At 43.4% G+C, this 26,418-nt stretch overlaps 1 protein-coding gene across 1 annotated transcript in view; it reads right to left on the bottom strand.

The window, feature by feature from the left end:
• OLFM2 (olfactomedin 2) overlaps window positions 1-26,418 on the bottom strand; it is a 173,114-nt gene that overhangs the window by 11,937 nt on the left and 134,759 nt on the right. The window contains exons 4-5 of the mRNA XM_063293986.1: window positions 13,157-13,376; window positions 3,094-3,200 (exon numbers count right to left, since the gene is read on the bottom strand). Coding sequence (XP_063150056.1) covers window positions 3,094-3,200; window positions 13,157-13,376 — 327 coding nt within the window. The remainder of the gene's footprint in view (window positions 1-3,093; window positions 3,201-13,156; window positions 13,377-26,418) is intronic.

Genomic DNA, 26,418 nt, shown 5'->3' with positions numbered 1-26,418 from the left:
GAGAGTCTTTAATCTGGCTACTTCCAGATTAGTAATATTATTTGATCCCTACTAGTAAGATAGTAATATTATTTGATCCCTGCTACACACAACCGACTGTCAGTTGGATGGTAGGAAAAAATGAGCAGAGCTATCTGGGGCTATATGGAAAGTAGCAAGTGGGTTTATTTATTTACTTGTTTGTTTAATTTTTATCCCACCTTTATTATTTTTATAAATAACTGAAGGTGGCAAACATACCTAATACTCCTTCCTCCTCCTATTTTCCCCACAAGAACAACCCTGTGAAGTGAGTTGGGCTGAGAGAGAGTGACTGGCCCAAGGTCACCCAGCCAGCTTGTGGCTTCTCCCATGGAAACTCCTAGATGATGATGATGATGATGATTCTCAACTTCATCATTGCCTGGCTAATGTAGGCCAACACACTCTCCAGATTCTAATTCTGGGGTTCTGTGCATTACTTCCTCCTGGTACCATTTGCTTCCATCATCCATTATAGGGGAAAGCTCTGTTGCATGGAAAAATCCCCAGAATTAGGCTAGCTCATCCCTGGCTCTTCAGAAGCCCTAGAAAATCATGGCTAGTGGTGCAGATGTTGCAGAGCAGGATGGACCAAGGTTACCAGACAGCTGCTCAGGATCACTGCTCCATGACCTTACATAAGGTAAGGTACATAAGATACACTTACAGAACTAGCAGATATGAATGCAGTTCTTTTGCATCACTCTGTCATGGAATGTTGGATCCCAGCCATTTTGGGGAAATGTCTGTGTTGTGTGACCCAGATAGGCTTAACACTATGGGTGCAGGGGGAAGAGCAAAAAATCCCTCTGGTGGGAGGAGATGGGTGGTGACAAATTTGATAAATAAATTAAATAAATAAATAAAATCCCAAATCCTTCCAGAAAGAAAAATCAGAAAACTTCCACCTTGCTCAGTTGCCTGAGGCATCCCCATCTACCTTGCATCAAATTTCCATAGTCTTCACCCAGATTAATTAATGAAGCAACAGGTCCCTGGCTGTCAAAAGCTTGCTTGCCCCCTTTTTACGCTATAGAGATAAGAAAGCCTTTTTGTGTGGGTTCAGAGGGCTGCATCTCCTTGAGTGTAATTTATCGGGGTCTGCATCTGTAAGTCAATGGGACCATCCTCTCACTTTCTGTGCCCCCTTTCTCTCCTTCCCTCTCTCTGTCTTTCAGCCTGATGGGAAGATGCAGCCTAGCAGTCTGAACCCATCACTTGAAGATGACTTTGCCCATCCCTCTTTTCATTTCCCTCATTGCTCAACTTATTTCTAGCCCCCCCACCCACATCTCTCCATCCTGCCCTCTATCTCTCCCCCAGGTTTCTCCCCACCAGCATTAGGCCCCTCTTTTATAGAATTCTCATTACAAAACTGTTAAGCATCAGATCAGCTCCTGATGGGCAATACTTGAAAACAAGGCGCCTCTCTCCTATACTGAGGCTCGTTATTACAAAGACAACTTTCCAACCCATTTATTTTTCTGCTATCCCATCTCCAAATTTTGCCTACAATGAGGGTTTTGAACTTTCCAGGGACCAGAGTGGCCACTTTCAAAGCTTGAGGTTTCTCACAGAACATCAATTAAGGCAAACTGCAAAACCAATATAAATTACACTGTGAAAGATGCTGACCACAGGAATTGTGTACTCCCACTGGAAAAAAACCCTTCTCTATTTTTCTCTTTCTGTGTACATACATATGCATGCGCGCACGTGCGTATGCACACACACACACACACATGAATGGGAATAAGAAGTGTTCAGGTTAGTAGGAGAACCATCCAAAATGGTAAGAAAGCTGTTTAGAGCCAAGATTGCTATTCCAATCTTTCCTGGCATATTGTCAGAACCATGATCCAGAGTATATTTCAACCTCATGGCCAAGATTCAGAAATATTTTTAGGTGGCATCCTAGTGGCTTCTTCCAATGCTTTTGCCCCTTTGAATGGAGGATTTCCAAGGGTGGTGCCCTCAGCAGTGCTTTCTGCATCCTCCAGTTCCCCTTGTCCTTCTCTACCCCATCACCCAACAGCAAAAGCTTCCTTTCCTTTATCACCTCTGAAGCCTCACCCACTTCTGAGTGATGCTCCTAGCAAAGTGATGGGGTGCAACGTATTTATATATCTAAAGCCATGAAAAAGAGAATAGAGAGATGCAGATGTGATCCCAAACCCTCTTTTATGAACCTGATAATGGAGGTAGCTCTTTGCCTCTAGGCAGGGAGGTAGAAAAGTACCCCCTTCTCACAACACAAACCTCACTCCAAACTAAATTCCCCCCTGGGTATTTGTTTCCTCTTCCAGAGATATGCAGGGCGACAATCCAAGCCCACTGCCATAATAATTGGAGGGAGGAGGAAGGGAAAATTATGGTATAATCTACAGTGCTGAAACTCAGCATTGTCATAAGCACATGTCTCAGCACATGACTCTGCAATGAGGACAAAAAGATGGGGTGTGGGAGGAATAAATTCATGCTTCAGTGCTTCGGATGAAGGATGTCGGACTTCCTTCCCTTTCAGCTTGGGCCAAAGCTGGACAAGCAATTCCTGGGAGAAATGGAAGGAAGGAGATATGGTCTGCTAATCATGGGCTTCCCTTCTGGCAAGAAAAGGAGTGAGGACACCCTGACAGTGCTCCTTCTTTCCCTTGGACTCCATTCCCAGTTCCCCCAGAGATGGCCTTCCAATATTTAATTCTTGCTGTTTGTCTCTCCTTTGCATTCATGCTCTCCTTTGCAACTGAGAGAGAGAACTTCATGCTAAGCAGCAGGTGTTGTCTACAGCTTACACTTTCCACTGCTGAGGAGCATATTTGTGCTTATTATGTCCTGCTTCACTTATTCAATCAAGTAAGTGGGAGGATTTGGTGGTTGTTGGTCTAGTTTATTCCATTTATGTTGGATTTGAAAGAACTGAACCTTCCAAGTTAGAGGATGTTAGCTTTTGGCTGGCAGCAAGCAAGAAACCATTTAGTTCAGCTCCTGATTCCCCAGAAGTAACCCAACTTTGAGACTACCTAAATGCGAGGTGAAGACAGCACTGGGGAATTCTAATTCTCATGTACTCACCCGGCTGTCAGAACTCGGAGCCATGGTGTCTGTCATCCAAGAGCCAAATCTGGATCCAGATGCTCGGATAGTAATGGGATTGCTTACTCCAGTGAGTTTTCCACAACCTGAAGTGCAAAATAGAGAAGGACGAGATACTGAGAAGGAGAAAACTTTCTCAACCTTTGAGTTAAATCTTTCTTCACTGCTAACCACCCATCCTTGAGTCAATGGAAAAATATACTAGCATGAAATATGCCATCTCCATTGCTGGTACCTATCCTGTTGCCTTTCTTTCAAGTCACTGACACTCACTTGACTTCCCTCCAAGGTCATGGGTGACAAAGCCAAAAACTTTTCACACACCTTGAGGCTGCCCTTGGACAGTGCCAGAATGGGAAAAATGCTGCCTTAATATTGGTACAAGTTAAGGATAACTTAAACCTGTCTCATTCATGAGTTGGGAACAAAATGAAAACTTAAAAAGATGCTACCAGGGCAGGGTTGTCCTGTGGGTAGATGCAAGCAGAGAAAGGCCCTCTGTGGTCTTGAAGGTAGACTTTGCTTTTTAATCCAGCTAGCCCTAGAAGCTCTGTGTCCTCTTTAAAATCAGAAAAACAGTGGACTTTTATTTTACTGTGGGGCCAAATAATAAGAAAACCACAGTGACACAATCCATAATATTGCCTATCACAGGAAAATATGCAGGCAATGAATTGTCACATGGTTAGGTCCAGTTTAAAAATTAATCTGTGCCTAATCATTTGTATGAATACTCTTCCAGTCAGTTGGCCAGGTCATTGTCTTCCAAACTTCTTGACGTAGAAGAGTAAGTGCTTCCACTGCTGCATCTGATCGTTGAATTATCTCAACTGGTAATCCATCAATTCCTGGAGCCTTGTTTTTCACCAATGCCTTCAGTGCAGCCTGGAACTTCTTCCTTCAGTACCGATGGTTCCTGATCAGATTCTACCTCCTTAAGTAGCTGAACATCGACTCTTTTATATACAGTGATTCTGTATATTCCTTCCATCTTCTCTTAATACTACCCGCGTCATTTAATGTATTGCCCATAGAATCTTTAAGGATAGCAGTTCGGGGCCTGAATTTTCTCTTCAGCTCTTTCAGCTTGAGAAATGCTGATTGTGTTCTTCCTCTTTGATTTTCTAACTCTAGGACTTTGCATATTTCATCATAATGTTTTTCCTTATCTTTTCAAGCTGCCCTTTGAAATTTAGCTCTCTTACTTCATTCTTTTTTTCCATTAGCTTTAGCTACTCGGCATTTAAAAGCAAGTTCCAGTCTCATCTGACATCCATTTGGATCTTTTCTTTCTTTCCTGCCTTTTTAATGATCTTTCACTTTCTTCGCATATTATGTTCTTAATGTCTTCCCACAACTCTTCGGGTCTTCGGTCATCAGTGTTTAGTGCATCAAATCTATTTTTGAGGTGATCTCTAAATTCAGGTGGGATGTTTTCTAGATCATACTTAGGCACTCTTGGACTTTAATTTCCCTCAGCTTCAGCTTGAACTTGCACATGAGCAATTGATGATCTGTCCCACAGTCAGCTCCTGGCTTTGTTTTAACTGATAGTATTGAGCTTCTCCATCGTCTCCCTCCACAAGCGTAATCAATTTGATTTCTGTGTAATCCATCTGACAAGGTCCATGTATATAGTCATTGATTGTGTTGCTGGAAAAAAGTGTTGCAAATAAATAAATCATTGGTCTTACAGAATTCTATCATATGATCTCCAGCATCGTTTCTGTCACCAAGGCCATATTTTCCAACTCTGATCCTTCTTTATTTCCAACTTTTGCGTTCCCGTCGCCAATAATGAAAGAGCATCTTGACTGCATGTTTGATCAATTTCAGATTGCAGCATTTTGTAAACGTTTCCACTTTCTTCATTTGGGACAGAGTTCCCAAAAAGTGCTTTGCAGCTCAACTCTTTAAATCAAAGGCATTTTTCCCCAGATCACATGGAAGCTGTGGAGAGCAGTTGCATGATCCTGGGAAAAAGATGTGGCTGCTTTAAAGAGTTGTAAATAGGTGCTAAGTTTGGTCTCCCATACACTCTGAAGTATCTTTGGGGAATTAAATTGAAAGCACTGCATAATCCTACTTGAAATGAGTGTGTTTGCTGATTTCAAATTTGCAGAGCTTTAAAATAAACCTGGGGGAATACTTTTAAACTATTCAACAAAGGACTTGCCTTGTACTATTTTCTGTGTCTTCACTTCTGGGCAGCAACTGAGGTTCTGTGGTTATTCAATGAAGTGTATGTGCATTTGCTAACTGAGAACTAATTCACACAGTCCATGTGACATGTGCATGATATGATTCTGTCCAGCACCAACTCTCAGATACATTATTGCCATGTTGGATCAGCATACATCTGGATCACGTATTAATCTCTTCACCCCATGGATTCTCCTCCACCCACTTTCAACAGTTTCGAAGTAATGCAGTATATATGGGTCAAATGTTAAGCTAGATAAAGAGTGAGACTTCTGAACTGCCCCTCTGATCAGGAAATGCCAATGATGTACACACAACTTGTCATGTTCATCGTTCCAATGGTTTACATACATCGTAACGTTTCGCATGTCGTGTTTCTGATCCGTGTCTATCATCCGCGGGGAGGGGAATTTCACCCTTGCCAGGCTGTTATCTCTGTGCTGCTCTGAAGGAATGTGTGTTTGGGTTATGACATGTATTCAAGGTTGCTTTCCCAGGCCGAGGTGTGACGTTTACCAACACTTGGGAGGGGGTGGTTGCGATGCTGGGGCGAGGGGCGGGATCGGGTTAGAGGCGAGGGTTTTTAGTTTTGTATTTGGTGCGCTTTTGCTTATTCTCAGCTTTCTTCGTATATGCGTACTATTCTTTCAATAAATCAGTTTTATTCAGTAACCGCTGGTGAGACTGAGTTTGTTGGGATAGGCAACCATTACACAACTTGGCATTTTATTTTTGCTCAGCCCAGCCAGAAGGTGCACATGATGCCCAGATTATTATTCACAAGGCATCAGCAGTGCAGAAAACCAAATGGAGCTCAAGAGCCCAGGAGAACTTATGACAGCTGCCTGAAAAAGGGAAGAAAAACTTAACGGTGTTTCAGCCAACGAAGCAAGAATTTATTTCAGATACCTCCTTGGGTTCCATTTGGATTTCTGAGTACACAAATGTCTTTGTCCTTTATAAATGCCCCATCAAACACTGCCCACACCACATTGTTTATTTATTTATTTTATTTATTTATCTATCAAATTTGTCACCGCCCATCTCCTCCCACTGGAGGGACTCTGGGCGGTTTACAACAAAATCCTCAGTAAAACAATAAATATATAAAATACAATATAAAATTACATATTATTAATAATATAAATAAAAATATAAAGTCCAGATGGCTATATCTCATTCAGTCTTCACGTGGAATGGGTGCTTCAAGGCACTAGCCAACCCCAGGCATGACTCCTCTCCTCCCCGCCCCAGGCCTGCTGGCAGAGCCAGGTCTTCAAGTTCCTCTGAAAGGCCAGGAGCGATGGGGCAAGCCTCACTTCCGGGGGCAAGATGTTCCAAAGGGTGGGCGCTACTGCAGAGAAGGCCCACCTCCTGGACCCCGCCAGATGGAATTCTCTTACCGATGGGGTCCTCAGCATGCCCTCGCTGCAAGATCGAGTGGGGCAGGTTGATGTAATGGGGAAGAGGCGGTCCCTCAGGTAGCCTGGCCCCATGCCATGTAGGGCTTTAAAGGTGATAACCAACACCTTGAATTGGACCCAGAAGCAAACTGGCACCCAGTGCAGCTTGTGTAGCAAAGGTATTATATGCACCCTTCTGGGGGCACCACAAATAGCCCGCACAGCTGCATTTTGGACCAGCTGAAGCTTCTGGATACTCTTCAAGGGTAGCCCCATATAGAGCGCATTGCAGTAGTCAATATGGGAGATAACAAGGGCATGAGTGACCATTCAAAGGGCCTCCCAATCCAGGAAGGGGTGTAACTGGCTCACAACACAAAGCTGTGCAAAGGCCCTCCTGGCCACGGCTGCCACCTGCTCTTCAAGCAGGAGCCGTGAGTCCAAGAGGACCCCCAAGTTATGCACCGGGTCTGTCTGGGGCAGTGCAACCCCATCCAGAACCAAAGATGACAAAGTCCCGGATATGGAAGAGCCCTTAACCCACAGCCACTCCATCTTACCAGGGTTCAGCTGAAGCCTGTTGTTCCCCATCCAGGCCCCCACAGCCTCCAGGCACCTGGAGAGGGCAGTCACAGCATCACTTACTTCACCTGGGATGGAGATATACAGTTCAGTATCATCAGCATACTGATGATATCTCATCCCATGGTGACGGATGATCTCACCCAGCGGTTTCATGTAGATGTTGAATAGGAGAGGAGAGAGAACCGAACCCTGTGGCACCCCACAATGGAGGGGTCGAGGGTTGGATCTCTCCCCCCCTATCACCACTGACTGGGACCAGCCCTGGAGGAAGGAGGTGAACCAGCGCAAGACCACACCGCCCACCCCCAACTCCCTGAGCCGCCCCAAAAGGGTGCCATGGTCGATGGTATCGAAAGCTGCTGAGAGATCAAGAAGAGCAAGGATGGATGCACTGCCACCATCCCACTCCCTCCAGACGTCATTCATAAGTGTGACCAATGCTGTTTCCATCCCATATCCAGCCCTGAAGCCTGACTGAAAGGGGTCTAGATAATCCGTTTCATCCAGAACCCTCTGGAGTTGTAATGCCACCACTTTCTCAACCACTTTCCCCAAAAAGGGGAGGTGGGAGACTGGATGAAAATTGTCCAATATAGTAGGGTCCAGTGATGTTTCTTAAGGAGGGGCTGTACCAACGCCTCCTTAAAGACAGATGGAAACAACCCCTCCCTCAAGTATGTATTAACCATTGCCTGGACCCATCCACATGTCACCTCCCGAGCAGCTTTCACCATCCAGGAGCGACATGGGTCTAGCTGGCACGTGGTGGCATTTACTGTCCAGAGGATCCTGTCCACTTCCTCAGGTCCAACAGGATCAAACTGTTCCCAGATAACTAGGTAAGTCCGCTCCCTTGGTATCTCCATGGACCATCCCTCACGCTTGGAATCTAGCGTAGAGCGGATCCGAGCAATTTTATCCTGCAGATGCTCTGAAAACTCCTCCACATGGGGGGTCACCTGTCCCACCGTCCCCAAAAGGGATCAAGTGATTTTAAACAGGGCCATCAGGCGGCATTCTGTGGATGCGATAAGGGGGGAGAAGTATTGGCGCTTCGCCGCTCTTATCGCCACCAGGTAGGCCTTAATAGCGGCTCTAACTAGTGTTCAGTCAGATTCGGTCTTTGACTTCCTCCAGCGGTGCTCTAGACATCTCTTAATCCTCTTCAGAACCCTCAGCTCCTCTGTGAACCATGGGGAGTTTCGGGTTTGGTGGGGTAAGACAGGTCGCACAGGCGCGGTCCTGTCCAAGGCCCCAGCCGCCTCTCTATTCCAAGCAGCAGCCAGGGCCTCGGCTGGACCGTGCAGCAGATACTCTGAATATAACCCCCAGCTCCCTCTGAAACCCTACTGGGTCCATCAGTTGCCAGGGGCAGACCAATTGAATGGGTCCAGCCTCCCTGCGGAGGGGGGCAGCATAGGAGAACCTCAGAGCCACCAGGGTGTGGTCTGACAATGGGGACAGCTGTAACTCTCCCCTCAGATCACGTTGCCACTTCTCCAACAAGAAAACCAAGTCTGGGGTGAGACCACTGTCTCGAGTTGGGTCCCGAATAATCTGAGACAGGCCCATGGCTGCCATGGTAGCCATGAACTCCCGAGCTGCCTCCGAGGCACACCCCAGGGACGGCAGGTTGTTCTAGATCACAGTGCAAAAATGGAGGCTGGGGGGTGAATATAGCCAAGCAGCATCCCCTTTCTGGTCCTCAGAAGCTTCCCAGAATGGATGAGGCCAAAAACATGAGATCTTTTTGCACTGGAACGTTGGGAGGGGTTTATGGCGATAATGGAGTGCCTTCAGTTTCACAGTTGCTCAAGGCACCATTTCAGTCCTTCAAATATCTGAGTCCCCTCCCAAAATGGGCTCCAGCCCTGTTCATTGCAAGCCTTCAAATGCCACACAAACGCTTGTGGTACCCTCAAACTGATGGAAGTTGTACATCCTTATTCTATGTCTAATCATAGAATTTTATCAAATCTGACATGATAGTTAAATATACACATGGTTCAGCCTTCCTGATGTTGACATATGTACAAAAGGGGTAGGACTTGGATTGCAATGCTATGCCTGCCTTCTTTCAGATTTTGATTTCCCTGTGGACACTGCTGGAATGTATCATTTCAATTTGCAATCAAAAACCACAGATTTGGATGTGAAGGATTCTTAGTAGAAAAGTGAAGATTTTAGCTTACTTTTGTCTGTGGCATGTTACCTTTCCAAGATCTGAGCATTTATGTGTACATATAACCCTACTTTCACTCAGTTGTAGTACTTTCCTAGGTGGAAGTTGTATATTGGTCCATGATTGAACAGACTCTATAATGCAACATTTTAAGATATTATACAAAGATGGATGCCCCATAGATAGAATTGGTGGGCCATAAAATGATCTTTCTTAATTAGGCAAACAGAGGGCTACCAGATCTAGGCTGCAAAAAAACTGTGTAACTACTGCAGGGCAACCAAGATCTCCTTGCTGCCATCTAAGGATGCAATCTGATGGCTCTAGGAAAGCAAGGATTCTTAAACTTTGGAAGCAGATGGGTCCTCACTCATGGTAAAACTATGAGTAGGCAAAGGTTTTTGAGTGGTGACATTTTGAGAGCATGCTACGGATGCTCACCCTGAAGGATTGTCACGGAGTGCATGACCAGTCCCCAAATTTACCAGAAAGCCAACTTCTTATGTTGCTTCTTGCCATATCTTCTAAAGTCAGGATATTTGTTTTGATTCCAGCTGGCCTTCTTTTCTGGGCAGGTCAGCATATTTCTGAGCTGGGCTGCAGCCACTCATCATTTTTATTTTTCAAAAAATGCCTGAAGGAACCAAGACTGGGTTCAGAGGAATTATTGAAATTCAAGTTGATACCGGCTGCTGTCTTTGCTCTAAAGTATGTCAGCTTCCCATAAACATGAGGTAAGGCAGAGAACTTGGTGGGCATCAAGAGAAGCAACCAAGGCTGCCACATTCCCTACATTAGGCTTCCTTTAATTATATTTTTATCTTTGGTTATTCTTAAAACAAATCTGTGCTTGGGAATATATTTGAATGTCTTCTTTGTTTTACTTTTTATCCCATTGCTCATCATGAGGAGTATGTCAGCAATTTCTCCAAAAGGCTTCAGTGAGCTGGGTGAGCTACAAGTCTTGATCTTTTGACTAAATTCAGAAAAGCTTTCCATCTATGAACAAACTGCAGGATATTTATTTATTTATTTATTTCTCACATTTCTTCACCGCCCATCTTGCCAAGCGACTCAGAGTCCCACCAAATGCTTTCCAGTACATGTTGCTGTCAGTGGAGAAAGCAATGCTCTCTCCTTATTCCATATCTAGAAGCTAACCAGATTGGCAGGTTGGATATTTGTTCAATTGTGGAAAGCGAGGCAGATTCTCCACTGCAACTTTGCCTAGCTTAGAGGTCCCTCCCCACCTTGTTGCCACCCCTACTTCTCAATCACTGCTGCCTCACTTTGGCCTATTGCATCTCTGTAAATTTTGGTACATTTTGTTTCTTTGGCCGTGGTCCACATGCCCAGTTACATGGGCTGAAGGGAACCACAGGGGGTATATATAAATATTCAGCGGAAGTTCAGCTGTCCAGTTTTTGAGATTCAGCATGCTTGGAGAGTTCCTGCTTCATGAAATATCAGATGTAAGTTCAATGGTCAGTTACAAATTCTGCTTGTTTTTTTGATTCCCCTCTTGTTTTTAAGGGATAAGGCAAACAGGGAGCAGATTACAAGGAAAAGCTGTGCTGAATTGGGTATAACCAGGGAAGAAGCATGGCTCCTTTGCTTTTAAAAACATACATGTGGAGATATGAACAGCTTCCTATCTATGAGCCTTCAGGCTTCATGTAACGGTATGTGAGAAAGACCTTGAGAGATGGGGCATAGGGGATGATCAGATAAGAGAGGGCATAGCCCGCAGCTGCATAATGGGCAGAGAAAGAAGCCTAGAAGAGACCATCCCTAACTTCTCAGTCTATAAAGGAAATGGCGAGGGATTTGTACTTTCAGACTTGTAAGGTTCTGTTAAGGCAGCCTTACAATAAAGTAGAATTAGCTCATCTGGTTGTGTTTCCTGTCTTGTCCACCTGGGAAGGCTGACACCTTAAGAAACCATCTTAAAAGGAAGCAAGAACAGCAGCTTCCTGTCTCAGGCAACTAGAATGCAGGAAGCTGCCTTACGGTGAATTAGAATATCAGTTCAGTTAGCTCGTTATTATTTGCATCCATTTCCCCTGGCTCAGTCTCCCCCAGTTACTTTGGACTTCATCTCCTGCAATCCTTAACCACTGGCCTTTTGGGCTGGGAATGATGGGAGTTGTACCGTAGCCCATTGGGAGGGCATCAGGCTGGAAATACAGGAGTATTTCCAGCTGTACTTGGGATCTGAGCCTGCAACATCTTGCCCATAAACTATGTGCTCTAGCACTGAGCTACTGCTCTGGGTGGCTACCTCTGCTGGTATGAAGGCTGATAACGGCAGCACAGTGCTTACCCTGAGCTCCTGCCTTCCCTGCCTTCTTCACTGCTAGGCATCCCTTCATTCTCTGCTTGTACTGCCTTCTGTTATTTGGCTTGCTTTCAGGCTGAAATTTGGTGAAATTTAGGCTGGGAGAAATTACACCGGCCAAAACTCCACTTCCTTGTTGGCTTTTGTTCCTTCTTTGCCTCCCACTAGTGATACAATTTTACATCCAAAAAGTTTTTGCCCAACAGCAGATAAATTTGCACAAGCAGGTTCTGCAAATTTTTATTAATAGCAACTCAGTTACATGGATGTTGCCCAGATATATCATGTAGAATGCATTTGAAAAATATCCTTGTTGTGATTATGGTGTCGGCACAGATATTCACAGAGGTAAGTGGCAACCATCGATCACCCCCACTGGCAGGCAAAAACTTCTTGTGGGCAAAACAGGAACAAGAGCCCCAGTGTCTTTTCTTAATCTTCCCTCCTTTTCGCTTATTCCTTTTTTGTTTTTTGGTGTTAAAGTCTTTAGAGCTTATAGTAAGCTGCTGTTTTATTTAATCTAGCCAAACATCATGCACACTGACAGTTATAACAATACTAGCACATGGGCTTCCTACCTCAACTCTGCCACAGGCAAAGTGAGAAAATACCACCTCCTCTCAGTTTGGAGATCCCTGGTTAATCCATGAACAAGATAATTAGCTTGTAAGCGATGGGATGCATTTTCAAAAATTTCAGTCGTGAAAGAACAGCCGCCTCTTCAAATCCTACTAACCCAATTCCAAGTTCTGTTCTGCTTTTTTTTGTGTTTTATCTCCAGGGGAGAATATGTTTAGCACAGTTGAAAATCTGGCCAATATCCTGAATCATCCTGAACATATAAAATTCTCAAATCCCCTGGGATAATCTGCATTTGTTGCTGGAATCTGTTTTTTTTTCTTTGTGTTGTTTTACAATCAAAATGTCAGTTTCTTAGATCATGCTTAAAGCATCGAGCTCTAGTGCTGGACTGTTTTTAACTCCCAGCCTGGAGGCAGTAAAATAAGACTCCTCAGAGCTGGGATCCATGATCAGCTGATGGGAGGAAAAAGTGGCAGGCCTGTTTGAAACTAGAACTTCAGGCCAGTTGATTATGCTTGGTGGGTAGGAAAGTGGATGAAGCCACCTGCAACTCTTGACTATATTCCTTGCAACCAAGAGCTGCATGAGGCAAATGGGCTGCCATTTACCATCAATGATCTATGTCCACTTGAACTGTGGAGGAGAACTGGACTTTCTTTCAGTTGTAATGAATTCCCTCCAAAGTCTTGAATACACACTGTATTGCAGTGGGTGGCTCAGCCCACCAAAAGAAACCTTGGAATGTCCTACCTAACTTCTGCATGCAAGCATGCAAACGAGCTTCCAAAATCAGCACCCGCTGTTGGAGTTCCTCATAGTCAAAGGCACCCATCTCTTCCTGGATCTGAAGCAGGCTGCCTGAAAGGTTTCTCACTTCCTCTTTGAGCTGCAAGATGGTACGAGTGTCAGACTTGTACTGATCCAATACAGGAATAAGTGGCATCAATTCCGTCATTTTGTCCTTGAGTTCCTGCCAGTGAAGACAAGAGAAATCTAGTGAAGGGGAGCAAGAGAAGAGCATTACACGATCACATTTCAATCTTTGACTTTGCTACCATTTTACCTGGGGCATTTGCATTGGCTATACTAGACTGGAGTTTGAGATGCAGAACATGTACCCCATGTGAATTGAAAATAAGCAGGACCTGCAATGAAATAACACATGATTCCCTCCCCTTCTGGCAGGAGTAGGCCAGTTGAAAGTACAGTCAGCCAACTATGCCTTCCTCCAAAATACACTATTCACCCAATACAAGGAATGCAAAATAGTATGAACATTTTGGATTTTCCAAGCATTCTTCATGAGTTCAGATCATTTTTACTGCTTGAAGAGTTCTTGGAACCTCCAAAGTTTGCATCGCAAAGTTTAGTAAATCTTGGGTTGGCTTAATGAATATTGTCTTAATGAGACTATTTTTCCCCTCATGATCCTCCTAGGTGATTTTGCTTTTTATAGCCTATTTTACAGGCTCAGGTTGGACATTCTGCTCACAGAACCCCTATCCACCTCCCTGGTTTTTTGTTTGCTTGTTTGTTTGAATTATCACTCAACATTTCATGAGCATGGGGTATGTTCAATCTTCATTTAGTATCTATCTTTTTTTCCCCAAATTGTAGGTATGTATGTACGGTGCACTGCATTTTTAAAACTTGGGTATATAGAATGGCTTTCAGTCAAGTTCACACGCGCACACACAAACACACACACACCCTTAAGCTTCTCCTCCCCTTTATCTAGCTGTATAAGTACAATGACGATTTACACATCGCCAAAAAAGAGAAGAGAATGTAGGTTTGCAGCACATTTACACGTGCTAATGTAGATATAAAAACATTTGGAAAGCACTATTTCAATCTCAGTGGAAATGCAATAGATGCGATCAAGTATTGTGTGTACCTGTTCAAACTGCACTTTGCCTGCTAACTGCGTGGACAGCCCTCCCATCTTACAGTCATTTTTAAATCAGAATCGGGCCGGACAGCCAATAAAACAATGCAGGACTATCTCCAGTAAAAGAGGCTTGAGAGCTGGGCCATGAAGAGCACAGACCACTGGAGACACTCTTGTGATTGGTATAAATCAACTATTTGCTCCCTTCACCATTCCTTTGTTTATAATCCGAGTTCCCCTTTGAAGCCTACAATAATAGCATGACATTTGCTATGAATTTTCAGAAGTAGTTCTGTGTTCATGCAAAGGTCAGCTTGATTCACGTTCTTTCCCAAAGTTTCCAGAAAAGTTGTGAAAGAGGGAGAGGGAAAATGAGAAACCCTCACTGTATCATATATGACTTGAAACACATATGAGAATGAAAGCTTACAGAGAAATTTAGGATACAGTCCTACCTAAGGTCCCTTTGGTGAAGAAATACCATTGTGAAAATTAGTGTTCATGTTTTACAGCAAGGTTATTGATTTGAACCAATGTACTGAAAGTCTTTATGTGCACTCCATTATTTCCCTGTAATAGAGAAGGTTCCGAAATGGCTGACATCAAGTGAAAACACAAGCCAACCCAGGAAACACTAATAAACAGCAATAATCCAGTTAAAACAAGCACATAAACAAGATCAATTCACAAGACGAACATACTGATAATTCATCATTAATAATGATCAAGGAGCTGGAAAACATTGAAAGTTCTAAAAAGAAACGAACATCTAAATAGCAGGAACAGAGAAGGCTGCTGCAATGAGAACTTTTAAATTAGCAGCAGAAGACCTGAAAGGAAATGTCATTACATAAATTTAATATCCTCGTGCCCATTTTACAGAAAGAACAAAAAATACATAGCATATTTTAGTAACATCTCCAAAAACCTTGAATATAGTGCTCTACTAGTTTAATTAGAATTATTTTCTGGAAAAATCAAGGGAGAAATCTCATGTGCAATAAAACACACTTTATTTATGCCCATCTGTTTCAAAGCAATCACACTCATGTATTACATTATTGTGCAGCATCTAACTCCCAATAGATAGATATTATAAATAGAGATTTAGCAAACTGCTGCAAATGGGAAGGAGTTTAGTGACACAAAGCATCTGCTGAAAACATGGCAATAAGATGTAACTTCTATGAGGCTTTCCAGACTGTCAGTCCATCATTTCTCAAGCCTTTACAATGTATTTTAAATGAATTCCAAATACATCTAACAGTCTTTACCCTCTCAGATCTATGCTCAGGCTACCATATCTGGGCTTTAAAACTGTGGTTGGCCACTAGCAGAAAACCTTAACTCTTAGTTGCCATCTGGTGGCTATCTGGAGTTTTGCAGCCAGGATAAAAACATCTAATCTATGCTGATTTTCATAGCACCGCAATGTCTATGTAAGTGTTAAACTTGCAGAAACATGAATCATTGTTTGTCGCAGCTGATTCCAAGCTGGCCAATACCTGATTGCCCTGATCCTCTCTCCCAATGCATCAAGTTGTGAATCAACAAAAATTCTTTCATCTGCAGAAGTGTTGTGGAAGCTTCCAATGTAATAATGGTAGCATGGCAGATTTCAAAGGAAAAAAAATAGCAAGGAGGGACTGACAAATATTGGTTTAGATATGGAATGACTCTATGTCTGGAATATTGATAGCAGGTTAGCCATTCTGCTGGCAATATAAAAAGAAATGTCTCCTTCATCACCTGGTTGTGATGAAAGTCTACCTCTGAAACAAATCTTAACATGAAATGGAGTAACTTGGCTTCTGTGCCCTACTAAGCCATGAGGTTTTCTGGGATTCATAAGCCATCTTAACTTATCCCACAGGCTTGTTATGAGCATATAACGGGAGACCCACATTTATATTGTCCTAAGCTCCTTGAAGGAAGAATGACATACAGCTGGGAATCTGACTTAGCCCAGCAACATAAAATGTTTGCAACTATCCCCAAAGTCTTTGAGACTGTGACAATTTTCTCCTACGTTGTTTCTGTAGCTGAATTATTGCCACAAAGGAAAAGGTTTAGAACCTGTAACAGTAGGTCCCCCCTGCTAACTAGGATTTGGGGGATCAGAGTTTGATTCTGTAGCCTCAGGGTATCAATTACTGCCACCATGTTTGAAATTGTGTTAATACAAAACTTCTCCCAGCCTTTCTTCTCACCCAAACACACAAATGCTACATTTTTTTTTTCTTTCCTCCATCCCTTAATGGAGATCAATGGGTTTATTATACATTGTTTACTATGACAACCAAGCTCCTAGAATACAGATGTCTTCATAAACATGCATAAAGCATTGTTTGCTTCCCAATTCAAAGTTAATAACAATTATGGTGCTCAGCTAACTTCACTCTTTACAAGTAGCTCAAGAGCACAGTCTAAAACCCTGAATCATATTCCTCATTTGTTCAGGATGGTGAAAGAGACTCAAGCAAAGATAGGCACCATCCACAGGTTCAAAATAAGAATGCCAACTAGTCCATTATAGTTTTCAGGTCTTTACCAAGAAGTAACAAATCATTCCCTCTTTCTTTTGTGTGTGTAATGGACTAGAGGCTCTTAAACCACATTATAGGCTATTTGGCATCCTGTTTATAACACTGGCAGGATGTGGCAACTATTTAGAAATACTACTGCCTGCTACTTTTTTCTGATATTGAGGAGCCCAAGAGAATGGTCAGACAAAAGACAGCATAGCCGCAGCCAGATAGTGAGAGGGGCAAGAGGCTCAGAAGAGACCCTCCCTAGTTGCAAGATTCTGACAAGGTAGCTTTACAATAAAGTAGGATTAGCTTCTCTGGTTGCGATTTCTATCTGGTTTACCCCATGAGGCCAACATCAATTCTGCAAGTCCGAAAGTGCAATCCTCCCCCCATCTCCTTTACCACCTGAGAAACTAGGGAGGGTCCCTTCTGAGCCTCTTGCCCCACCACTATCCAGCTGTGGGCTATGCTGTCTCTTATCTGATAATTCCCTTGGCAGTGTCTCTTGGCCCAGTCTCCCAAGGTTTTTCCCACATACCATTACAACATGAAGGCTGAAACTACTTTTATTGAGATTGGAGGAGAGATGGGGAGGAAAGTCCAACTTCCTGATATTTGTCGAGAGAGCAAGGAGAGGCTCCAAATGAAAGAGCAGGATGTGCTTCCTGAGAAGAATGAAGGCCATAAAAAGAGGAGGGGCCATGCAGACATCATGAGTTTTCTGATGCAGGGGAGGGAGCAGCCATGGTAAAAGGAGCAAAAGTAGGGAAGCCAATGAGGTGACAATGTTAACTATCAATGTAATTGCCTTCATTATGATTTTTATAGCTAGGTTGCTCTCCAATACACACACACACACACACACGCTTGCATATTAAAAGCAAATGGGTTTGCAAATAAAACCTTGAATGAGAATACAATTCAATGTTACTATTCATGACAATCCGACTGCTTTGCAGCCCATAGAACAGTCTTCTTGGAAACATTCTGTGTGTGCTCTCTGCCTGCATGTATTTCTTACTTCTCAAGCTTAACTGAGGAGCAATGGAGTACTAGCAGAGCAAGAGCAAGATTTTTCTCTTGATATGCCACAGGCTGCATTGCAAACTGAGAATTCATTCTTAGGCCCTCTGGCCTGCCCTGTTACTGTCCCTTGCCCGAGATTCAGACTTGTCGTTCACCTTGCCATTCTTTACAGCTGGTCTCTTGATCATTCATTCATAGCATTCCTTGCAAGACAAAGAATCAGTTGGCTCCATCTACCCAAGTACTTTTAGCAGGTTCAAGCGATGAGGCTCTCAACCTCTGGGTGGAGGAGTTCAGCATCTCTGCACGCTCTCCTTGGTCTCTTCCATTTAAAGAGTGTCAGAGCTAGAGCTAGGACATGTTGCTTGGGCCTGCCGAAGCCCTTATAAGCCACCCAGACTGCCACTTGAGCATCCCCAAGCGGTGAAGAATTCTTACGCAGGCGGATTTTGTACCTGTGATATCTGCCTATGGCTCAGCTTTGACACAAAGTCCCTGTACATAGCAGGGGAAAAAAGCTAGTTTAAAAGCTTCTCTCTAATGCATTCATTTTATGTACACAGCGTGCAGAGCCAGAGTTTTGTAGACCTTCACCAAGGGATAACTGCCTCCCTCTCCTCCACAATCCAGCAGTGATAGGCATCTTTGGATATGCAATTTTCCTCTCCCCACATTTTGCTTAAAATAGTTCAGTACAGAAAAAGATTTTAATATTTGTCTCCCCTAAGGCCGTCCCTGTTTGTGCCTCACCACAGCATCAACACGCCTAGCAATACAGCTTCTCTGCCATGTTGCCTTCATCTCATTCCAACCCATGAGTGAGACAGGCTTACAGTAAGTCGTCCTTGGCTGTACCAGTATTAAAGTAGCATTTTCTTCCTTGTTCCAGCATTGTCCAGGGGCAGCCTCAAGGTGTGCAAAGTCTCTTTAAGTCAGGTGACTGGTAATGATTGGGAGCAGAGGCAAAAACCGCAGGGTAGGAAATCAGCAAAGGGGACCACACATTTCATGCTGATGCAGCTTGCTGCTGACTCAAGAATAGGTGGGTAGTTCTATTATTTAGTAATGAAGAAAGGCCATAGTTACATACATAAGCCTGTCCAGTACCTTTGTTTATAGAAGTCAACTCTGGCTGATCTTGAAAAAGCTAATCAGTACTTAAATGGGAGACCATCAGAAAATCCACAGCTATAGGTTAGTCGGGAAAGTCAAATAAGTATCTAGGAAGAATTTGCAGTGGAAAATTACTTACATGGTATATGGCCATATTCTCACCAGTGTTACTATGTGGATGGATGGAGATGGAGATGGAGATGGAAGCAGAGATAGAGGCAGAGGCAGATCTGTGGTTGTATAGTTCCTCTACATAGCACATATCTTATGTCCAGTATTTCTATGAATGTATGAATTGATATGAATAAGAGATAGAGTATATACAACTCACTCACAGTAGGCAGAAGACAAACTGATCTACAAGATTTGAGTAACAGCAGGACAAGGATGTGATTGGTGGAATCCTGTGATCTCTATGTAGAAGTGAATTCCACTGAGTTCAGCAGGACTCTCCTGGGAAAGCTTGGACTGAACTGCAGCTTAAGAGTGAAGTTCTATGCCTTCTTCCTTGGGAATAATGCCCATTGAACTCCATCTTTGTAGGCACTCAGATGAGGCTCACAGGGCAAACAACGCAAAATGCAACATTGTGCTATTTAGAGATAGGGAACTGACCTTGATATGGTTACTGTTGCTGGAACCAAACATGCCAACTGTTGGAAGTAAATGAAAATACCAACTGCTAAAGCATGGGGCCCGACAATGAAAATTCCATTGCCTTCCAACATTGTTTAAGGCTGGAGTGTGCAACCAGATATTGAGCTGGAGGGTGTAATTCCACTTTTATTTATTGGTTCCAGTCTCTGGGGAACTGTATGGAGAATAGCTGGTGATGTAATGGCTTTGTGAAGTAAGAAACAATTTGGCTCTTTTTTTATTGTTAGGGGGAACATTGGGCTTAAACAGAAAAATACCAATTTTATCCTTTGTTTGATTCCAACATAAACACCACAGAAAAACAGGAAAAATAATGCAGCTGAAACTGGCCATTTTTGCCTTCACATTTTGGTCCTGCTAACTGGGGTGCTCTGGGGACCACAAAATTGCTGCTGGGGCCACGTGTAGCCCATAAACTGTCCACTCCTGATATATGACCTAATCATAAAGTGTGTATGCGTGCGTATAATGTTCAGAGTTTGCTGAAGTGCTGCTTTACTATTATTAGCTATGACCTGTCTAGAATTTGGAGGAATATCCTTTCCATTAGAAAATAATTTGGCTCTCTGCCTCCCAGACAATATGCCATGCTTCTTACAATAAGTTCTGGAGTGCTCTCCAGGACTCAAGAGGCAACTTCACTTCCCAGGATTTTTGGAGAGTAGATGTGGCCTTTTAAGAGATGATATAATTAATACAACACCTTAAGACAGACACTGAGGCCAGTCTTCTCCAACCTGGTGCCACCTGTTGTGTTGGGACTGCAATACCATAACTTCATTTCTGGAAGGTATTAAATCAGGGAAGGCTGCCATAGGCACTTAACCTTCAAACAGGACCCACTTTGTCTTTCTCTGGAATGCATCTACTTGTTGTAATGAGAGGGAAGAAACCGGCCTCTGTGTGTGTGTGTCTGTGTGTCTGTGTGTCTGTGTGTGCGCGCACGCATGTGCACATGCCAGCATGGGATAACTGAAACCTCTTTGAATAGAAGTGCTATTAAATAGATTGCTGTCTGAATATCAGGGTCATGGATCTGTCTCCTTCTCCTCTCATGTCCTGCTAAATGTTTTTTACGTGTTAACTAATTAGCAGCTTGGTAGCATGATACTGAGGAACATCTGTCCAACGGCTACCACTCTACCACCTCCTGCCAGGATTGTACTGCTTACTCTCAGTCTGGGATGGAGGTTACATCTGCAGTCTTACTAGCAAATAGTAACAGCAATCCAGAGGATAGGTAGGTTGGAAAGGCTCCATCTATTCTAATGAGCTTGGCAATAGTAGGGCAGAATGTTTACTTGGGGAGACAAGGCACACAGTGGCTTACAATTTCAGAGCAACCAGCAGAAGGAAATCAATATTTTATAGCAGTACACAGAAACAAGTATTTCCAAACAAGGATATTTCAGGATGAAATTAGGAGCATGAAAACCACATACACAGGCACAAATTGTATAGAGAAAGGCTAAGCAATTAGGACATGACAATTTAAAGAAAGGGTGGGAAAAAATGAGAAATTCTTGGGTTTACAAGGAATAATAGCTCTCCAGACAAATGTACGGAATGGTACAATGAAGAGTGGAGAACCTGTGTTCTTCCAGATGTTGCTGAAGTAAATGAGATGATGCTATCTCATGCTGCTGGTAGTTATGGTTCATCAAATTTTAGAAGGCCATGGGTTCCCAATATTGGCAGCGGAGTACTGTACTCTGTCCTGTAGAGGACTATGGAGATGGCTTCGAAGTAGGAATTCAACCATCATTAAGTAAACATCAACTTAGTCTAGACAGACAGGAAGTGGGGAGGAAAAAACTCAGGACTGTCCCACCTTGATTCTTTTTAGCATAAGTGGGGGAGAGGGTATCTCTGTCAGGCTTTCAGGATTCTGTTATTATATCCTTCAACAATAAAGGAGAGTTCCATTAGTTCTTGTGGTGGCTGTTTCCTGATCTGCTCTACCTCAAAGGGCTGACAGCATCAGATCATTGATGTGCCCACTTATCACAGCATATAAGATCAATTTCTTTTTCAAGGAAAAAGAAAAGAAAAGAAAGGCAAGTGGTGGAAAACATGCTCTGGGCATGACCCAGCACAGGTAAAATCATTTTTGATGGTCTTACTTTACAATACTGATAGTGACAAGAAAATCTGCAGGACTCAATCCAGACGAGTCCTTTCAAGTGGCCACACATCTGCTAGACAAGCAGCCTGCAGCTTATATTAGGAAGAATTGACTAGCTCACTGTGACCTGTGGATATCACATTTGGCAGGGGGAAAAAATCACTTATAATCACACTGAGTTAGATAACTGCAGATATCAGTTACCACAGGTCAGTTTGAGTTTACTGGCTTCCTTCTATCATTTGAGGTTGGATACTTCTCTGTTCTGTTAATCTGGGTATGTGGGCAAGCTGCTTGGACATTTGTGACTCACGGTGCCACAGCAAATCCTTGCCTAAGTATAACTGCTAAAGATTGCCAGAGGTTGGCCAAATATTTGGGCTTCAGAGGCAACACATTCCATTCATAGAGCCTCTTTCATTCAGAGAACTTTCCATGGATGGAAGGACACTGTTGAAATGATTTCTTCATATACAAAACTTTTCTGATGTTTTTATTTTTTAGAATTGATCTGGGAATGGGATAGGGGAAAGGCATGTTTTGGATGAGCCTATAGGAGTGGATTGCTAGCTGTTACTTGCTCAGTAATGAATTATAAAGTTGTGTAGGTGTGTGTTTATATCCAGACTTAGACTAAATTTTAATTTAGTCAGGATTGCATCTCATTGAGATGGGTAATAGAGGGACTGGCTGTGGATGGAGATATGCCACCTACTTGTACAACTGATTTCAAGAGATTTATTTGTCTGCTGGAGTTGTGTCTAAACTATCTCAGTGTGATGGACTACAGCAGTGTTTCTCAACCTGGACAACTTTAAGATGTGTGCATTTCAACTCCCAGAATTCCCCAGCCAGAAACACTGGACTACAGTAACGCAGCTGGTTCTCAGGAAGGGGGGAGCACATTCCAAGGAGGCGGGGGGGGGAGGGGGGAGAGACAAGAGACAACATAGTCTGGAGTTGGACCACAGGAAGAGGAAAAGATTCAGATTGTACTTTGCCTTGATGCCCTGCCTGGGGGCCACAAGAAGCATGGCTAGCAATACCATGATTTCACTGGAGCATGTTAGTCTGAACATTTTGGGCTGTTCATTGAGCATCTGGGAAGAAATGGGTTCAAGAAGCAAAAAATATCAGTCTGATGTTTGGCCCTTAAAACCTCCCCAGCCCAATGCAAAAAGGTCCTACCCACTCATGAGGACCACAGTTAGGGTGTTGAGTGTTCCGTGTGGCCTGTGGATCACCTCTAACGTAGGACCATCCAAGAGTGAGAGCTGGAAACCAACTAAGTAGGGAAAAGCTGACCAAGGAACAAAAGAAAGGTTAAAAGACTTAACCATGTTGCTCAGATCTTTCCTTCACATGGTTGGATATCCTGAGACTGCTACCTTAACTACCTTCTAGTGACACAGGAAACTTGCCGTTCCTTACACAGAGCAGAATCTCATCCTGATAGCCTACTTCTGAGGATTGACCCTGAACTGATCACAGCCAGGCATGCAATTAAATGTAGCATAGAATGGCAGACATGAATGGAGGGGAATGTAGACTCTGGCAGCCTGGGGTTTAATCAAGGGAGACTTTCTGAGCAGCCAGCTCTCTCCCAGCTGTCACTGGGACACTCCAGCTCACTACTCCCTTCTCAACCAAGCACAAACCAAATGCCCATTATTCTCAGCAAATGGCTGTAATCGCCCTGGCTGGGTTTGAAAAATTACCAGGAAAGGTAATTGAATGGCAAAGGGCCCAGAATGTGGAAGGTCTGTGCTCATTTATCAGCAGTGCCAATGCCTCCTCGCAGGTGCCTGGAGGGTGGGGGAAAGGATTTTGTTGATTTGCTTGGGTTTTTAATTGCAAAGATGATATTCCCCTGGCTGATTCATGAGTCAGCTCTGCAAACTGGGACTATCAAGAATAACCATTTCTAAGGCAAAGCAATCCATTCACCAGCAAACCTTCCTCAGCATATTCCCTCACTCTGGGGGAAGGCCAGCCCGAAATTGCTATGGCCACACCAAATCCTACTTGCTGTAAAAAATCCTTCCAATGCACAAAGTCAGTGCCCACACACTTCTACAGGTCAAGAGCCACTTCAACGTATCAGTTGCTTCTGTATGTTTGTAAGTCATACGAATGTGATGAACCAAGGGTGCGGTTTGTTATTCTGAAATGCCGGGTTACCCCCCAGCCCTCAGATCCTTTTGTTAAGTGAGAGTTTGGTCCTACCAAGATGGCACTGCTCTAGCAAACTCATATTGCAAATAGCAGGTGCATTTGCCAAAACCCTGTGGCTGGTGGCAGTTTCTTTTCTTTTTTAATAGTGATTTTATTAAAGTTTATAATTACAAGAGTAAAAACAAACTAAAAAAAGATAGAAGAATAAAAAGAAAGTAGAAGGTGCAGAAAAGAAAGAAAAAAAGGAAAGAGAGAATGTAGTAAAGAAAAGAAATATATAAAGAAGTGACTTCCCACCTTCTTCACAATAATTTTACTAACTTATCACCTCTTCTTGTGAAAGTGAAAGGTGAAAGGTCCCCTGCACAAGCATCAAGTCATGGCTGACCCTTTGGGGGGATGCCGTTTTCGCGACGTTTTCTTGGCAGACTATAGCGGGGTGGTTTGCCTTTGCCTTCCCCAGTTGTCACCTTTCCCTGCAAGCAAGCTGGGTACTCGTTTCACCAACCTTGGAAGGATGGCAGGCCGAGTCGACCTGAGCCGGCTACCCGAGAGAGAATCCGGCTTCCACTGGGATCAAACTCGGGTTGTGGGGAGAGTTTTGGTTGCAATACTGCTGCCTACCACTCTGCGCCACACATGGCTATCACCTCCTCTTAAAATACTATAACAAATGATTTCTTCTTCCCATAGCCCACCTATAAACAAATCCATAAAGCATCGTCATTTCAGTCCTGGGGTCAGCAAAAGCCGATTAAGGGTTATCAGAGATAACAACATTGCATCACCATAATGAGTAGTGAGGGATGCTGGAAGTTATAGCTTAACAATATTTGGAGAGTCACAAGTTTCCCACCCTTGTTTTACCTACATGCAGTTGATAATTTGCATTGCCTTTTTCACATCAGTTTGGTAATGTTGAAGTGCTAATGGAAAAGTCATGAAGGAATAGAAAGCTGCTGCAAATTGCACACATACAGTAAGCATTGAAACAGAATTAACAATAAGAAAAATAACAACCCTGGAACAATGGAAAGTTCTTAATGCCTTGCTTTTAACTCTGAAACAGAGCCAGGTCAAAACTGGGGAGACATTTCATGAGAATTTGGAATCATTTTTTGTTCCTCAGTCTGCTGTTAATTACTTCAATACTTGGCATGCTGCTTTATCCTAAACTAAACTAATGGTCCCTCTAGCCCAGGGCTGTGCACACTGATTACCACTGATTAGTGCCAAGATCTTGAGCAGAAGACTTTTTCAGCCTTATCGGGTGATCCCAGAGACTGAACCTGACATTCTGCATGTAAAGGTGCTCCTCACCACTTTCAAGAAACTTCCCCTGCTCTTCTGCTGACCTCACTGATGAATGTGGAGCTTACTCCAGCCAGTTTCTCCAGGATTCTGCTGTTGATGGTGCTCAAGTGGCATGCTCAAAGAATCAGACAAATGTGCTAGTTGCCTTCCATTGGGGTTGCTGATAGTGCCACTCTGCTATTAAAAACAGAGATGGCTCAACTTATAACACATCATGTGCTCATATTTTATGTCCTAGCTGCTTCTCTGCAAATCACCAGTTTCTTTTAGATGTTCAAGATAACGCCGAAGTGATGTTGCACTATCATTAGCACTTGAAATATTTAACTATTCCCTGAAATGTCCATTTTACTTCTTTTGTTTTGTTTCCCTGCCTCTTCTTCCCATTATTTCCTATTGAATTGATATCACTGCTCCATCTCCTTAATAAACAGTTTTATTTGGGGCTTGAGCAATTGGCTCCCTGGCAATTCTGTCAAATTACCCCAACACCCTTGAGCAGCTGTTTGGTAGGAACAATGCACAGTTAAGTCCCTTCATTTGTTGTCCCAATTCCTCTTAAAGTTCCCTACTTCTCAGCCATACTCCTCTGCTGCATTGCCCAGTGGCCCCTGGTGCTCACCACCTGCATGTTGAGATTAAAACCAGCCAAACTGTCTGCTTTAGCTCCAATGTTTAATCAATGTCTTGTCTTCTGCAGCTGTCAAATCCAAGGCCATGCAGCTCACGCCTACCTCTCCTTCAGCTGTATTTCACAGCAAGGAAAGGTGTCAATTCTCAACATGGCCGTAAGATTTCTGTCTCTTTGGGGAATAAATCAGCAGGGTTTGAAATTCTCCAAATGCCTTGTGCAACAACAGTTCAGGTGTGGGGATGGGATAGGAAAGCACCCCAAAATGCTCATCTTGAAAGGAATTATTCTCCTGATCACAGATATGGCTAATCCCATTCTTATTTCCAGTGTATTCCAGATATGACTCCTAGCTTGTGGGTCTACAGATGAAGTGGTAGACCTTTAGCCTAAGGACTTGATTCAGCCTACAGGAAATCCCCACCTGACACCCCGCCCCCAGCTCCCATCCCACTCCCTGACCCGAGCAGTGAGCAGTGAGAAGTGAGGAGAGACCATCGAAAGAAGAGGATAAATCTCCCCTCCCTGTGATTTCCCCCAATGTTATTC

This window comes from Candoia aspera, chromosome 2 (genome assembly GCF_035149785.1).
Source record: "Candoia aspera isolate rCanAsp1 chromosome 2, rCanAsp1.hap2, whole genome shotgun sequence".
Lineage (NCBI taxonomy): Eukaryota > Metazoa > Chordata > Lepidosauria > Squamata > Boidae > Candoia > Candoia aspera.
The sequence above is the reverse complement of the archived record's forward strand: the minus strand, read 5'-3'. Positions and strand labels throughout refer to the sequence as shown.